Here is a 16811-nt window from a genome sequence, read left to right on the forward strand (position 1 = left end):
GTTTAATAATACGTCGAGACAGTGAAGATCCGTTTTATGTAAGAGGTTTCAATTTTGTAGGATATAATTGTTAAAAATGTGCCAATAGAGCATTTCATGCATAATATTGGAGGTTTACAGGTGTTGGAGAGTAACCTCTGATAGAAAATTGCAAAATGTTTGTTAGGTGAATGTTCGTTGATATAGGAGGATGTATGTCATAGTATTGCCTAGTGTCAAGTGTTCGGCAGGGGTACTTCATGCATTTAGAGCCTTTATTGCCTATGTAGCAGCATATGAAGAAAATAGAGATTCAAAGTAGCATGCCATGTGATTCCAAGACCAGCATTATTGGCTTTCATCAATAAGTGAAAACAAGTAACCTAAACAGTGTCACTCCTAAATGTTTCAGGCAAATCATCGTGAAAATTTCCACCTTCAGTATCTACAGATCCAGCAGGGTTTTAGGACCAACAATATATATATAGCAACTCTACACAACCTTAATGGAACTCTCAATGCTAGCTTACAATCAAAACATGGCAAAGAAAATAAGAAATGCGGTTAAGTAGTAGTGAAATGATGACATGAAAATGTTAGATGATAGAAAATAAATTTCCCAACTGTAGCTAATCACTCTTTCTAGTTCAGAAGAACACCTAGACAACAAAACCAAGAATCATTAATCCCAATAATGCCTATGAACTATGCAGCCTCATCTCGGATAGTTATTAATAGCGTCTTCAATGCCTTATTTGACTTTTGATCTGGGCAACGAAAGCAAGTAACCTGCAATTAAGCATAACTAAGAAGCAAATGTTATCAACTACCTAATCAGTCTCTCTGTGGCTTGGTTAGGGAAAAAACTTTGAAAGATTCTCTTAAGGATGCATCCAAGTTTCTCATTTTAGTGCTCTTGTGACTTTGATTTGGCTATATATGTCAGTGCAAGCCAGAACCCAGCTCTTATTTCAGTGTTCCACCCACCTGCCCTAATGGCTGGCTGAATACTTTGGAGCTAGATCAACTGCTTGAAGTTGTCCAAACCTGTTATAAAGCAGAATATGAAGCGAAATTAGGACAACATACAAATTCATTGATAATTTGATATCAACCTCGCGAAACAGCCACGAAGGTCAGGGATGGGGTCAACAAAGTGCAGCAGGAAAAATGAATTCATTCACCATATTTTACAAAACAGCTTACAAAGCATTACTTTCAATAAAAACCAAAATTTTGAAGAACTTAAGCATACCCCATTACCCATCAAATCTTTGAAGTTTTACCAATCACCCTATCCCAGTGAAGCTTAGGGATAAACATTTCTAGGTAAACAGCTATATATTATCCCTTAATACGTAAACAAAAGAAAGGAATGACTAATTTATGCATTGTGGGTTCATCCAATAGTAACCCTACAGAAAACAAGTAGAAGTCATGATTCAGCTTAACAGTTCCAAGACAAAACAGAAAAAGCAATCCGATGAAAAGATAACTCCAATACACACCAAAAATTTTAGATCTTCATTATTTTTACAAAAAAAGAAAAAGAAAACACTACTCCAATCAAAGAGTGAAGCGCTAATCTTACATTTGAACAAACTTTCCACTTGTCACAGGTTTGGCACTTTAAAAAGTGGAGTATCAAGTTGTCAGTGAAAGTATTTATGATCGGATTGAATTGAGTAAAATTACATCTGTCCCAAAACCTTAAAAGTTAAAAATAACAAAATGTTACTTTTTGCTAAATTTCACAAACATGTTGCTTCTTCGAGTTGAGCTAATTCAAACTATATGGTTTAAATTTGAAAATCAACACTATGGAAACAGAAACATATAGTTTTACAATATTTCCTAGATTTCATCCAATCCCAAACCAACTCATCGACAAGGATATCAATTGAGGCAACTCGGATACAATATCAAAAAAAAACTGAGCAAACACCTACAGTTCACAGAAGAATCATATTAAACATCACATCCATTTACACATCCATTCACACACATACATTCATAATAAGAGTGAAGCCCGCACACACTACACACCCCAGTGTGTGGGCCCCACCCTTATTATGAGTGTGGGAATAAGTGTGTAAATGAGTGTAGTGTTAAAATTATTACTATTTTTTTTGCGCGCGTTTGCGTCCTTGGGAAGCAAGGAGAAGTTGGGTGGGACCCTTTAACTTCCCACACAGGAAAATGCTACTCACACAACGTACGGACTCACACAACCGCTGACGTCATACCCAAAACGACGTCGTTTTTTCGCCATTGACGCTAAAAAAAACCCCCTACTATTTGACTCTGGTTCTTTGGAATAGCAGCAGCTCTCGAAGCCATATCAGACTCCGGTTCTTCTTCTTCTTCTTCCTCCTCCTCTCCTTGGTTATGACCGAAAACCCCTCCAAGACTCGCAAACAAAGACGACAAGAACACCTGGAGACGACCGTTGAGTGTCTCTCCTTCCATATCCTCGGACGCCACTTTGATCGAACAACGGGTACTCTCTCTCTCTCTCTCTCTCTCTCTCTCTCTCTCTCCTTGTATCAGATAGATTGATTACCCCCACTATTTACTCTTCATCCTCATCAATTAGAGGATTTCAAATTGAGAAACCCTAAACTGTTGTGCTGCAAAAAAAAAAAACCTAATTCGAAAATTTGAGAAACCCCTAATACGAAAATATGAGAAGCCCTCTCTCTCTTCTCTGGAAATTTTGAGCGTCAATGGAGAAAGAAGGGGAAAGGGGTTTCTCTGTTCGCTATTGTTAGGAGAATGACTGAACTGAAGGAGAAGGAGAAGGAGAAGGAGAAGGAGAAGGGAAGGGCGACTGGGTTTTTTTTTTTTTATAAACAAAGCGACATCGTTTTTGGTATGACGTCAGCGGTTCTGTGAGTTGTGTGTGTCCGTACGTTGTGTGAGTAGCATTTTTGATCGGGTTGTCAGTCTCTGCTGATAGCCAAATTATTGATAGGATATGTATGTGGGAGTTGTTAAAGCATGGGACATATGGATAAAAGTTAGCTATTGGACTTAATTAATCACCGTGCTATTTTTGTGTCCCTATCATTTTATGCCGAAATTTGGAGATGAACAGGAATAGTTTTATCAGCTGGAGGAGTACGGAGCTGATCCAAGTCTTGTTGATGAAGACGTCCACTAAGAGGAGTAGATTTACAATAGCGCCGCTTCCCTTTTAAGCTAAATAAATGCAATTTGATTCAAAACTTATTTGTTTGTAAGACTAAATTATAATTTTATTTCAATAAATATTAGACTTTGTTTAGTTTTATTTAAATTAACGTTGGCAAAAAACAGGGCATTATAGTTCTCATCCGCAATAGAATGGTATGACAAAAGTAATTTTTAGAGTGACAATAATGATTTTTGGTGTGATGATAGTAATTTTGGTATGGCAATAGTAATTTTGTGTGTATTACTAGTGAACCTTAGAGTAACATTAGTAATTTTGGTATGAAAAAAGAAATAGAATGACAATCCTTATTTTTTTAGTGGAATGAAATGATAATTCCGTTACTAAGGTTTATTCTATTTGGGATAGTCATCCCATCCTTTATTAATAAACGAAACATAAGAATAAGAATGTAGTTGGAATGACCATTTCATTTAAACTTTGATTGCATTGAACCAAACATATTCTATGTACCATACAATGAGCTGACTGGCATGTGGGACCCACTGATTTAACCCAGCCAAAAAAAACTTGAAAAATCAAAACACACGCTTCGACCAACACCCACCACTGCCGACCACCACCACTTCCTCCCCACCTCCGGCGACTACCTCCATCGGCGAGAGACCCCAGTGCCTCCGGCGACCACCACCACCGCACCGACGAGATTTGAAACCACGCAGAGAGAAGAGGACAAACCAGATCTACGAACTTCAACCAAGGTCTCTCTCTCTCTCTCAGATACATCTGTAAATTGGTTCCTACACGTATCAGGAAGAGTTATTTTCTGGATGATTTATAAAGCTTTAGGCACAAAACAAACCAATAATTTGGCCCAGCTTTTGACTTATTACTTATCAAACCTGAGCCATCCACGGCTGCTACAAAAGGCAGCAGAAACAGCGATCAAGACAACAGCAAAAAACTGAAATCTTGGGAGAAATTGAAGCAGAACACTCTGGGGAAACCTCTTATTTTATTTTATTTTATAACTTTGTGCAAAAAATTGAAGTACTTTTTTTTGACGAAAACATAGAGTTTCTAATTCGATTAGGGGGTTTCAAATTAGGGTTTCAGAAATTGGAACCATAGTTTTTCAATTAGGGGTACGAATTGAAACAGAGATTAGGGGTCATACAAAAACTGTGTGCGAGAGAGAGAGAGAGAGAGAGAGAGAGAGCTTGGTAGAAGTTCGAGCTTGTTGTCGGTATCGGTGTGGTGGTGGTGGTCGCCAGAGGCCCATGAGTGTTCGCCGGAGTGGTGTAGGCAGTAGTGGTGGGGATGGTGGCTGGGTTGGTCGCCCCTCTCCCCTGACTATCTCTCTCTGGTCGCCGGAGTGGTGAAGGCAGTGGTGGTCAGCAAAAAGCGCCTCCCCTAGGCGCACCCCTTCGGGACCACCGACGCTATACCCACTACCAAGGTCTCTCTCTCTCTCTCTCTTGAGATCAATCAATCGATCTCTCTCTCGATCTCTCGATTGATTTCCCTTGAACTTGTTGAAACCACAAAAAATTAGGGTTCCGACAACATGTGAAATTGATGACTAGCTAAATTTACCGTTGAGGCCCGATGTGATATCATAACTTTGAAGGGTTTGTAGATGGTTTAATTAGTGTCTAAAAAAACACCACCACTGCAGACTATGTTTATATTCTTCTTGTGCTAGTTTATACAGGATTAGTCAACCCTTGCATCAGTTACAGTTTTTGTATGTACGAATTGTCATTGTAATGTGCATAGAAATATACAAATTCGTGTTCCTTTCTGTTTAAATTTTCGGTTCTTCTCTTGTTTATGCAGGAGCTTTGTACAATATATTAACTTGACCAGGACGGATCATTAATTCATGGAGGAGCCACCCAATTAGTCTTAGGAAAGTTTTGAGCTTCCAGTTAAAAAATAGCCATACTGGGATTCCAATACTTTTTACGAGAATGATTCTTGCACATATACGCTATTTGTTGATTCTGATTAACATTCTCAGTTTAATTCTGAGTGGCCTACCGTACAGTCGTGGGGAGACGTAAGTATTCCTGTACGGTTGCATATGGGCTTTGGAATCTTATTTGACACCATCTTATTACCATGATTTCCTGTATGGATTAAGGGAGAGTTGTCTAACTAATTTAACAGGATCGATAGAAAAATTTTGAATGTTGGGGAGGAGCTGTGGAAGGAAACTCTGCCATTACAAATGGGATCCCGCCTTTACCTACTGGAGGGGGTTAAGTCTTATACGTCTTACGAAGTGAAGATATCATATCCAGCTTCTGTATGTGCAGTGAAACATCTTCTTGTTTTTTCGATATTTCCTTGTGAAACTTACCTCATTGTTATCGATGAATAGATACCTTCAAGATTTTCTCTGCTGCTTACAAGAGGAAATTCAAGCTTAGGGCAGAATTGGAAGAGAAAATTACTCAATACGGAGAAGTTGATTTTCAAAACTGATAATCTGGAATTGTCAAGTGACCAGGTTTGATAATAATTCTTTCTGCATAATTATTCATTGGTTGGGTTGAAAAGACTTTAGTTGAGAACTCTGCTCAGGATGGAATGTACGTCCTGGTGACTGTGGAGCCTGAGGGGGTGGTTGCACTACCAAATGTACAGGAGAGAAAAGAAGTCATTTTTAACATAGGTAACTTCAAATTCCCCTCTTAGATTATGTCATGCCACTCATGATTGTTGAACTAGGTTTTTTTTTTTTTGTCCTTTCAAATTTTCGTATATCTGTGCAATTTAAAAAACTAAATTGATGGTTAGCAATTTCTTGACCTATAGTGACTGTATCTTTCTGGTTGCCTGAGACTAGAACTTTTCCATCTTATTTTACCCTGTCACAGGCATGTCATTCCAGATGTCTATTATTGAGGAACCCGTGTTTTGCTCTAAAATATGTTTTGCCGAGGGCAGCATTTTGAACTTTTGGCATGGAAATGTGATGCAATTTTTTCCCCATTTCAACGTGTATTTTTGAAATTTCAGAAGCATGAACAAAGAAGTTGCTATGATCTGTCATCGGCTTCTTCATCTTAGACAATTGAATCTTTAAGTGTGAAAAACTGCTTGCATAAACTTTTTCAGTTCGAGTGTTAGGGGTTGTGCTGCATGCCAAGGTTGAAAAACTACTAAGTACCTTCTTACACCTGCTTATTTCTTTGAGAAAGTAAATACCAAAGAGAGAATGTAAGATCTTTGAGTGGCAGACTGTGAAGCACCGACACCTCTAGAGGTCGAGGTATCGCCGTGTCCGGACACGGGGACACATGTCTGACACTCCACGCGGCGTGTCTAATAATATAATTTAATTTTTGGATGGGGACACGTATGGGACAGGACGGGGGTGCATTTGTAATTTTTAAAATTTTTTCGCGGGTAAATATGTTATTACTCAAAAAATTTGGGTTAAATCATAATTAAACCTATGAAAGAACATATCTCCAGCGTATTAAACCCTAATCTGCAGACAACTTCACAGCTGTTTCACGATCTCTCTCTCCCTCTCTCTCTCTCTCTCTCTCTCTCTCTCTCTCTCTCTCCCAGTTATTGGTGATCTTAGGATGACATTTTGTAGATCTATTTCTGATTTTCACAAATTAACTTAATACATGACTTTCCTTATCTAATATATCACATAAACTATCACAAATGATGCATCGATCATTAAGAATTTCATAATGAATCACTCAATGAGATTGACTATTTTCAAAAATTGGAATATATGTATGTGTGTGTACAGTCCGGATCAAGTCCACACCCCTTCCCGTCCGCACCATCCGCACCTCCCATTTCCCAATCGAATTTCGATGATCCAAGCCACTCAATGATCAGAATGTGATTTTGAGGGTATCCGCGAGAATCGGCAAAAAAAATGATCGGGAAGGCTTCATCCGAACAGTTTTTGTTTGTATTTTATTTAAAAACATGCTCAAATCAAGCCCTTCCCTGTGTTTTTCTTTTGCCGATTTCTCGTGGGTATCCTTAAAGTCACGTTTTGAACACATTGAGCGGCTCGGATCATCGAAATTCGATCGAGAAAGGGGAGGTGCGGACGGGAAGGGGTGTGGACTTGATCCGGACTGTATGTATATATAAAGGGGTCAGTTCCACCCACACAATTTTTGACAGTCCATCTCAGCCATACAAATCAAGGGCTGAGATTAAAGTATTAAACTCCTTATATGGGCACACAACCTCACCTAATCTCTCTCCCTACAATCTTTCACGACATACCCCCTCCATCCAGGACTCGGATCCCTACATCTCCGGCGAGGGTCTTCATCGGCAACCCCATCTCCAGCGAGCAACCCAGTACACACACACACACACACACACACTCTCTCTCTCTCGTCATCTGGGTCTTGTGAGATCTACGAAAGATGGAGGATTTTCGGAAAGGGTGGTATGTTTTTTTGTTGTTTGTGACAATACAATCGACGCATTTAAGCAAATTGTGAAGACTTACTTATCGGAAAAAAATTGTGAAGAATTTGACTTGAGAAAGACTGACTGAATTTCAGTGTGGGTGTAATTACTCCTTTTTCAATCACACCCACTTAGCTCGCATCTCTCTCTGTCTGATTTGGCATCGTCATAGCCGTCGTTCACTGTTGTCTGATCTGTAATCGTCACACCCATGTAGAAACCATGATTTTTTGTGTTTTGAATAGTCATTTTGGTTAGGCTGTTGGGGTGTTCATTTATTTTTCGGCCCCCTTTTTTTTCCTTTAAAAAATTAGGGTCGCTGGAGCTGAGGTCGCCAGAGATTAAGTGGCCGGAGAGGGGGGGGGTTAGCTGGTAGGTCGTGATGGTAGGGAAAGAGAGATTTGGTGAGGTTGTGTATGTGTGCCCATTTAAGGGGTTTAATCTCAGCCCTTGATTTGTATGGCTGAACTGGAGTGTCAAAAATTGTGTGGGTGGAACCGGTAAATAAAAAAACAATTGAATATACACGTGGCGTGTCCCCCGCTGTGTCCGTATCCCCATTTTTTTAGAATTCCTGTGTCCTTGTGTCCGTGTCCGTGTCTGTGCATCATAGGTGGCAGACATTAGAAGCTTCACTAATAAATCAGAAAAGAAATTTGGTGACACAATGAAGCAAAACCTTGTTCAGATAGTTGCTTGTAACATAGTGAACCGCTAAAACTTCTGATACAAGAATGCATATTAAACTCAACTGCCTTTGGTGGGCCACAAGATTGCTGCAACCCTATTATAATTGAAACAAGGTTAGAATGGCTGACATGATTTCCTTAGCGACCATGTGATAGGCTTTACATTCCCTAAGTTATGATACTGTGAGCATTCTCTCCTCAGTCCTCATTCTATCCAAGAAATTATTAGTGTTGGAAAATGATATTAGCTTTATGTATCCAGTATCTAGTACATAAATTATGTCTTTCTCTCTCTAAAATGAGAGTTTCTCTCTCTAGAATAGAGATTCCCCCCAAGGTTGGAATTTTTCTCTTTTCTTTGGGATTTTCAGACTACGGATAACTCCGTTTTGGCTTTTCTATTTTTCATTTCTTCGTCTATCTTAGTCTTTTCCTCCTCCTTTCTTTAACCCCAGATCTATTGTCTCCCTCACCACTTTAATCCCATTTCCTTTCCCTTTTCCCTTTTCGTCTCTTCCTCTTTTTCCTTTCTTCTTCCTCTTTCTACTCTCTGTTTTTCGGCTTAACCCACGCTTATGGCTGAGCCGGATATCATAGATTTAGATGCGAGTTTTGATGATTCTTCCCACCGATCTAGACTTACTCTGGTGGGTAAGATAATTTCTAGTAAAATTCTCAACAAGAAAGGGGTCTCTAATGTGATTACAAAGGCCTGGCGCACCAGAGAAGAGGTCTCTGTTTCTGCTTGGTGGAATAACACGTATGCTTTCTGTTTCAAGTCTGAAGATGACCTCTGCAAGATTATCAGCTTGGGGCCTTGGTCAGTGATGGGGTGTTTGATGGTGCTTCGAAAATGGGACGGACACAAAACGCTGGAAGAAATAGACTTCTCTTGTAGTCCCTTTTGGGTCCAGATTCAAGGGCTTCCTCTCGGTTTTTTGAACACCCGAAGCGGAATGAGGATAGCGGAGACGCTGGGAGATGTTATTGCAGTGGAAGACCCAGATGGACGTGGAAAGCTGAACAAGTTTCTGCGGGTTCGAGTTTGGATAGATGTGACGAAACCCTTGAAGGAGGGTTTCTTTTTGAAGAGGGTTAATGAAGATCTCTGGGTCAAGTTCAGGTATGAAAGGCTGTCGGACTATTGTTATGGATGTGGAAGGATTGGACACACGCAGAATGATTGTTTGGATTCGAATGATTCGTGGAAGCAACAAAAAGGGGGTGCTGAGGAACTCAGGGCGGAGATTTCTTGGTTGGATACCGTTCAGTATGGGGATAAACATCTTGAAAAATTGGTTTACCCTAGAGATTGCAAGAGAAACCCTACCATGGAGGGAGACGAAGGGGGACTCTGTGATTGTGGCGCGTGTCAATTCCAAACGGAGGCGTGTAGGGATGAGGCGAGGGGAAATTTTCTCCGTACAAAGGAGGTGGTGCACGAGAATATGGGTAATAAGGTCGTACAATCTAATTCGGGACAGGTGTCGCACCCTGAGGATGTTTTACCTAGGCCAGGGATAAAGATGACTGCTAGCCTGTCGCATGAAGGGGCGCAGTGGAAATGCCAAAGTGTGGAGAACACGAGTCGAGTCTCTGGGCTTGGTCCTGGGCCTATTTCAACCAATTCTCAATACTTTGTAGAGGAACCGGACAGCCCAAGAGGTGGGCCACTCATGATACAAGGTTTGGGCTTTGGAAATCTGCTAGGCCAGTCTCCAATTAAAGAGGTGGGCCATTTCCAATCAGAGGTGGGCCTCTCTAATATCTTTAACCGTCTCCTTAACCTAAAGCAAAAGAACCCAGATGATTCCGAGGAGGAAGAGAGTCAGAGGAAGAAGGCTCTGCTTATCAGTTGGGAGGATCAGAATGCTTATAAGGGAGGGTCAATCTCTCCGGACCAATTAATTCCTAGTCAGAACTCTGTGTCCAAAAGGGGAAAAATCAACCCTAGGAGTGGCTCAAACAGAGGGGGTAGAGGGAGCAGGGGGCGCCCCAGGAAGAATCCATGCATGTTATCAAACCTCTCTGACCAAGATTTGATTGAGGTACAAGTCGAGCACTCTTCTCAGTTTTCTCTTACTTCGGTCAATAATAGCCGGTTGATCGATGACTTGTTATCTGAGGTGGACTCTAATGTGGGAGCTGAACCTAGGGCACCGGTGGCTGGCCCTAAACAGCCACGGACCCAATGGTGATGCTCAGCTGGAATGTTCAGGGGTTGGGGCGACCGCTGACATTCCAGATCTTACAAGGGCTGTGCACAACCCATCGTCCCCTAGTGGTATTCCTCATGGAGACTAAAAATAAGAGGAATACACTAGAACAAATAAGAAGGAGGCTCCATTTTCCTTGTAGTAGTTATGTTGACCCAATAGGTCTTTCAGGTGGTTTAGCTTTATGGTGGAAAGAAGAGGTGGATATTGAGGTTCGTTTTAAGTCTAAGAATATTATGAGATGTTTGGTTACTTGGCCATCTAACCCTACTAAATGGCTGTGTACTTTTATTTATGCCCCTCCTTGGCAGCAGAGATCAGATTTTTGGCGTTTTCTTAAAACCATTCGCCAAGAAACTGACCTCCCCTGGCTTTGTGTGGGGGACTTCAATGATATTGGTTCCTTATGGGAAAAGCAGGGAGGAATCACTTGCAATAGAGCCAGGATTGAGCAATTTCAACAGTTGCTCTCTGAATGCGAGCTTATGGACTTGGAGTTTAAGGGTCCAGCTTATACATGGTCTAATAATCAGAGTGGAATGAACAATATCAGGGAAAGATTGGATAGGGCTGTGGCATCAGTAGAATGGAGAAACTTATTTCCCCTAGCACAGGTTTTCCATGAGATTCAGGTGGGCTCAGATCATTGTCCTCTTATAATCAACTGTTGTCTGCCTTTGAAGAGAGTCCCTTACCAATTCAAGTTTGAAACTATGTGGAATACGAGTACTGAATGTAGAGAAGTGACTCAAGAGGCTTGGGGTATTGATCAGAGGGGGTCAGATTTGTTTAAATGGGCTCAAAAATTAAGGAAGTGTAAGGACATGCTGAAGGTTTGGAGTAAAAAGAAGTTTGGTAACAATAAAGACAGAATCAGGGATCTCAAAGCTCAGCTTAGCACCATCCAGAATAACCCCTTTTCGAATGAAAGATTTACACAGGAGCAGGAGATTAAGAAGGAGTTGGAGCTCACTCTCTTGAGGGAAGAAATGTACCAGCATCAAAGATCACGTTTAAATTGGATAAAGTATGGGGATAAAAACACAGCTTTCTTCCACGCTGTGGTGACTCAAAGGAGACAAAGGAACCAGGTCTTGCAGATAAAAGATGGGAATGGATCGTGGATTAAGGAGGAGAGTGGAATTAACATGCATCTCTATAATTTCTTCTCTGTCTTCAGGACCAAGAGATTTCTCCTCAACTCTAGTCAAGGTTGACTGTTCGGTTACCAGTGAGATGAACAGGGATCTGACTAAAGAGATTACAGATGTGGAAATCAAAGAGGCAGTCTTCCATCTGGGATCACTTAAAGCCCCAGGTCCTGATGGTTTCCCTGGCTATTTTTACCATCAATTTTGGGATATTGTTGGTGAGGGTCTGTGCAGGGCTGTCAGGAGATTTTTTGCTGAAGGTTTCCTCCTCAAAGAATTCAATTCAACTAATCTAGTGATTATTCCAAAGGTACAGTCCCCCGAGACTCTTTCTCAATACAGGCCCATCAGTCTATGCAATTTTTCTCTTAAAGTATTCACTAAGGTTATGGCAAATCGTCTCAAGAAGATTTTGAACACCATCATTTCCCCTAATCAGTCAGCTTTTGTCCCTGGAAGAATGATCCAAGACAGTATTATTATAGCCCAAGAGGTGTTCCATTTCCTCCAACGCAAATGTAAAGGAAGCGAGGGTTTTATGGCCATCAAGCTGGACTTTAATAAGGCTTATGATCGAGTGGAATGGGATTTCTTGAATGCTTTGCTCCTGAAAATGGGTTTCTGTTCTAGATGGGTTAATTGGGTCATGGAATGCTTAACATCAGTCAAGTTCTCAGTCTGTGCAAATGGAGAAACTAGGGCCAGAGTTATTCCTGAACGTGGCCTGCGCCAAGGAGATCCCCTTTCCCCTTACATATTTTTGTTGGTGAAGGAGGTTCTTTCCAAACTCATCGCTAAGGAAGTGTGTGAAGGTGCCTTATCTGGTCTTAAAATCAATCGTCATTGTCCAAAGCTCTCCCATATTTTCTTTGCGGATGACGCTCTCCTCTTTGCCAAAGCAGAGCTGGAGGAATGCAGGAGGATCAAGGTGATTTTGGACAAGTATGGGGCTGCTTCAGGCCAGTCTATTAATTTTGAGAAGTCGGCAGTTGCTTTTTCTTCAAACATGAATGCAGTGGATAAACAGACAATATCAGATTTCTTGAACATCCCCATTATGAAAGGTGACTCGAAATATTTGGGGCTACCCTCCTTTTGGGGCCAATCAAAGGCAGAGGCTTATATTTTCTTGGTGGAGAAATCTTTGAATAAGATGCAAGGGTGGAAATCAAAACTGATCTCTCAAGGAGGAAAGGAAATATTGATCAAGTCAGTGGTGCAAACCATTCCAACTTATACCATGTCATGTTTTTTGCTTCCCAAATCGATTTGTAACAAATTGGATGCTATAACTCGTACCTTTTGGTGGAAAGGCAATCCTGAAGACGAGGGGATTTGTTGGGTAGCGTGGGACAAGTTATCAGAGCCTAAGTCAAAAGGGGGCATGGGTTTCAGGAATTACAGAGCTTTCAATGAAGCTCTTTTGGCTCGCCAGTGTTGGAGGTTGCTTATGAATCCTAATGCTTTCTGGGCAAAGATTCTGAAAGGAATTTACTTCCCAAATTCTACCTTTTTACAAGCGGCACGAGGGAGTCATGCTTCTGCAGTTTGGATAAGTTTGTTGCATGGAAGGAATCTGCTGGTTAAAGGAATCAGGAAACAAGTGCAGAATGGTGTCAATACTAAATTCTGGGAAGACCAATGGATCCCTTCTTTACCTCACTTTAAGATAAGGTCTACAAAACCAGCTGATTGTATGTTTGAATCTGTGGCAGATGTGATACTCCCAAGAGGCATTTGGGATAAGCAGAAGATTTCGTCGGTGGTAACACAAGAAGAGTTGAAAGCGATTACGAGTATTCCTCTTCCTCTTGAAAGCAGGAATGACATTATGGTGTGGCACTTTACTCAAAATGGGGCTTACACAGTTAAATCTGGATATCAATTGGCATATGAGGCTTTTTTGAGACAACAAACAGATAAGCCAGAGCCTTCTTTCAAACCTAAGGAAGGCTTCTGGAAACTTGTCTGGAAGTTGAAAGTCCCAAGTAAAATTCGTAATTTCTGGTGGAGAGTTTGTAAAAATGCAGTGGCAACCAAGGAGAATCTGTACAGAAGGAGATGTGCCAATTCTAGTAAGTGTCCATTATGTGATGAGGCAACAGAATCTATAGAACATCTTCTTTTTGCTTGCCCGTGGACGAGGGCAGTTTGGTTTGGATGCAACATTTGTTTAAATGGTGATAGAAGCAGTCCAGTATCAGTTTTACGGTGGTCTTCTGAGGTGTTTGAAAGGTTGGGTTCAAAAGATGCAGTCACCTTTCTCAGCAAAGTGGCTCTTATCTCTTGGTACATTTGGAAAGCAAGGAATGATGCCATCTTTGGTAGAGGGGGAGTCAGCCCTTTGGAAACAGTTGCAAAGGCGAATTTTGCAATGACAGAATTTTCATGTACTAGAGAGAGTCTCAATGTCCACATGGATAACCCTCCACATAGAGATGATATTTCTCATTGGAAGGCTCGGGACAGAGGTAAATACAAAGTTAATTGTGATGTTGCTATGTCAGCAAAAGAAAAAGAAGGGTTTGTTGCAGTTGTTCTACGTGATTGGGAAGGGAAAATTGTAGATGGTAGAACTAAGCCAGTAAAGGTTTCTTCAAGCTTGCATGGGGAGCTTTCAGCCATAAGAGAAGCGTGTGTGATGCTCAAGACTTTGGATATTAAAGAGGCCAAGATAGAATCTGATAACAAGCAAGCCATTTCTTTGAGTGTTTCTGAATTGGTCCCTCCCTGGGAAGTTTTGGCGGTGGTGTTGGATATCCGTGACATGGCTAGAAGAGGGGGCCATAGCTTTGGATGGATTCGAAGGCAAGCTAATGGGGTTGCCCACCATGTAGCAGCTTTGGCAAAGAGAAGAAATCTTCCACCCAGTTGGACTGCTTCACCCCCTTTTTCTTTATTTACTGTTTTATGTAATGAAGTCCCTATGTAGCCTTGTAAACCTTTTCGTCTGATCAAAAAAAAAAAAAAAGTAAATAAATTATGGGGCGTTCCATGCTATTCTTTACATTTGGCTAGAGAAGAATCCACTTTCTTCTTTTGTGCTTCTCAGAATAAAGAAGATGATGAATTTGACCATCTGAGTGGACATAATAGCATTACAGGCAGTCAAGTTTGTGTGAACGTTGATTTTTTTGTAGCGGAGTCAGCTAGACTTTGATCCCAAAGATAAAGTTAACTTGATGCTTTGAGATCGCCCTGCAGCAAATGTTTATCTGCATGAGCCCCAACCTGACATGTCTGATTTCGTAGAAAAGCACCATCTTTTATGAACTTTATGATATAGCAATTTGTTGTTATGTTTTCTTTCTTTGTAACATGAAGGGTATTATATGCTATTACGTCCTCCGGGCAGATGCTCTGATAACTCTGCATTTATGTATTTTTTTAGTTATAAGTCTGAACGTGTTATCCCAATCTAAGCCATCGTTGTGTCATTTTTGTCATCAGTTGTTGCTAGAAATGTGCTATTCTGATATTGATACCTGCGCTGATTACGTGATGCATACTTGTTTTCATGGCAGTTTGTGATGAGTTATTGTTATTCATCCCCCAACATGCCTGGTGGGTCGTAATCTTGGTAGTGCTTTGTTTGGGATCGGCAGCTGTGATTCCACGTTTCCTTCCATCATACTTCCTAAGAACCAATCGAAGCCCACAATCGGCTAGTCGAATTACTTCAAAGGATTCTTGAACATGAGTGTTGGTTCCATGTCTCGCCACACTTTTCAGATTAGCGGCATGTAGAAGATGCCACAGCTGAGTTTGGCTGAAGTTCTGCTACTCAATCAATTCCTAGTCTTCACTGGAGCAGCTTTGTCCGACTGCTTCTAGAAATGAGATAAATGAGCAGCCGTTTAATGCTCGCTAATTTATTTATTTGTATTTTACTCGAGCCTTTTGTATTTTCAAGCTGTCTATGGTCTGTTAATCGACAGCAGGAGGAACCAGGAATTTTGGATGTCCGTAACTATTTTGTCTTACCAGAGTTTCTCTTTTTTGTTTTTGTTTTTTGGGTATTGGTAACAGAAGGATTTAGTGAATGACTTTGTTTTTATACATAACAAATATGCCCCATACAAAGATGGATGTGCACAGATTTAGACACAATTGTCCAGAACCATCTAATATGTGTGGGCTCCACATCCACCGTGTAGAATCCATGCCCATCAGATGATTCTGGACACATTTAACCGAATCTGTGAACATCTGTGTGTGTAACATTCCTCTTAACACGAGGGAGGTTGTGTTTTAAGATTGCGAGGGAAGATGAGAGGTCCCGTGTAATCATCTGAATCCTCAAAGAGAGACTTGCCTCCTCTTTTTAAGTGTCAGTTTTTTAATGCAAGAAAGACAAAAGTTAACAAAAGACTACTACTAACGTACTACGTAAATCAGTTTAGTGGAGTAATTATTAATTGAATTGAAATAGAGAGCATGTTCAGTCAGAAAACATGGCTTGCTATGCCTTCAGAAAGAGGACCGTTGGAGGAAACATAATGCTTAATGTGGGGAAGCACTTGAGATATTAATAGAGGCAACGGCTATCTTTAGGCTTGCATGTGGCCGGCCTGTGGGTAGGCATCCTCTTAACAACATACTGTATATTACTATTGTTTTACTCCATTAGCTTCAATATGGATGGATCGCCAGCTAGTGCAAATTTTCCATCCTTAGACCAAATCTAGAGTTTAGATTACAAATTAATGGTAAGGAAACTTATTGCAAGCATAATCTCTACCCTCAACTATCAGTGACTACTATTAACGATTTAATTGACTTAAACTTAAAATTCACTGGACCCCTCAACCATTCCCTTATTTTCGTTAAAACTTTCCAGCCAATACCAATCAAATCTCATCTAGTAACCCTAGATTTTCAGTTGATACCAAATCATTTAAATCATAATCAAAGCTCAAACGAGGCTTTGAAACGCGAGGCCGCCATTGAGGAGTGAGAGGAATACCTATAGTCGAGTGGGAAAAATTAGAGGGATGTTAATGATAGTGGTTGTGACATTAGTTTTCGTTGAAGTCCATTGATCGTGGTCGAGGTAATGATGATGATCTAAAGAAGGTAGTATAGTAGTTCGTTTTTCAAGATGAGAAAATAAGTTGGATCAAAAAAAAAAAAAAAGATGAGAAAATAAGTATAG

The 16811-nt window shown here is 40.7% G+C and overlaps 2 protein-coding genes across 6 annotated transcripts; both read left to right on the forward strand.

Annotated features, from left to right (window-relative positions):
- Window positions 1-2248: 2248 nt before the first annotated feature.
- Window positions 2249-15699, forward strand: LOC131333209 (uncharacterized). Of its 5 annotated transcripts, none has more exons than XM_058367616.1 (6): window positions 2249-2479; window positions 4973-5195; window positions 5306-5444; window positions 5520-5648; window positions 5723-5813; window positions 15181-15699. In XM_058367616.1, the coding sequence occupies exons 2-6, from the start codon at window positions 5107-5109 to the stop codon at window positions 15348-15350; spliced, it is 618 nt and encodes a 205-aa protein (XP_058223599.1). In that variant the 5' UTR covers window positions 2249-2479; window positions 4973-5106; the 3' UTR covers window positions 15351-15699. The 5 variants fall into 5 exon arrangements, 4 of the variants coding, with proteins under 4 accessions (XP_058223599.1, XP_058223601.1, XP_058223600.1 ...); XM_058367618.1 differs by lacking the exon at window positions 2249-2479 and adding an exon at window positions 3697-3894; XM_058367617.1 differs by lacking the exon at window positions 2249-2479 and adding an exon at window positions 4469-4592.
- LOC131333208 (uncharacterized) lies at window positions 7224-12819 on the forward strand. The gene has a single exon (XM_058367615.1). It carries the CDS (start codon window positions 8865-8867, stop codon window positions 10485-10487), a length of 1623 nt encoding a protein of 540 aa, XP_058223598.1. The 5' UTR covers window positions 7224-8864; the 3' UTR covers window positions 10488-12819.
- Window positions 15700-16811: the final 1112 nt, after the last annotated feature.

The sequence above is a fragment of the Rhododendron vialii genome, chromosome 7a (assembly GCF_030253575.1).
Source record: "Rhododendron vialii isolate Sample 1 chromosome 7a, ASM3025357v1".
NCBI classification, from domain to species: Eukaryota; Viridiplantae; Streptophyta; class Magnoliopsida; order Ericales; family Ericaceae; genus Rhododendron; species Rhododendron vialii.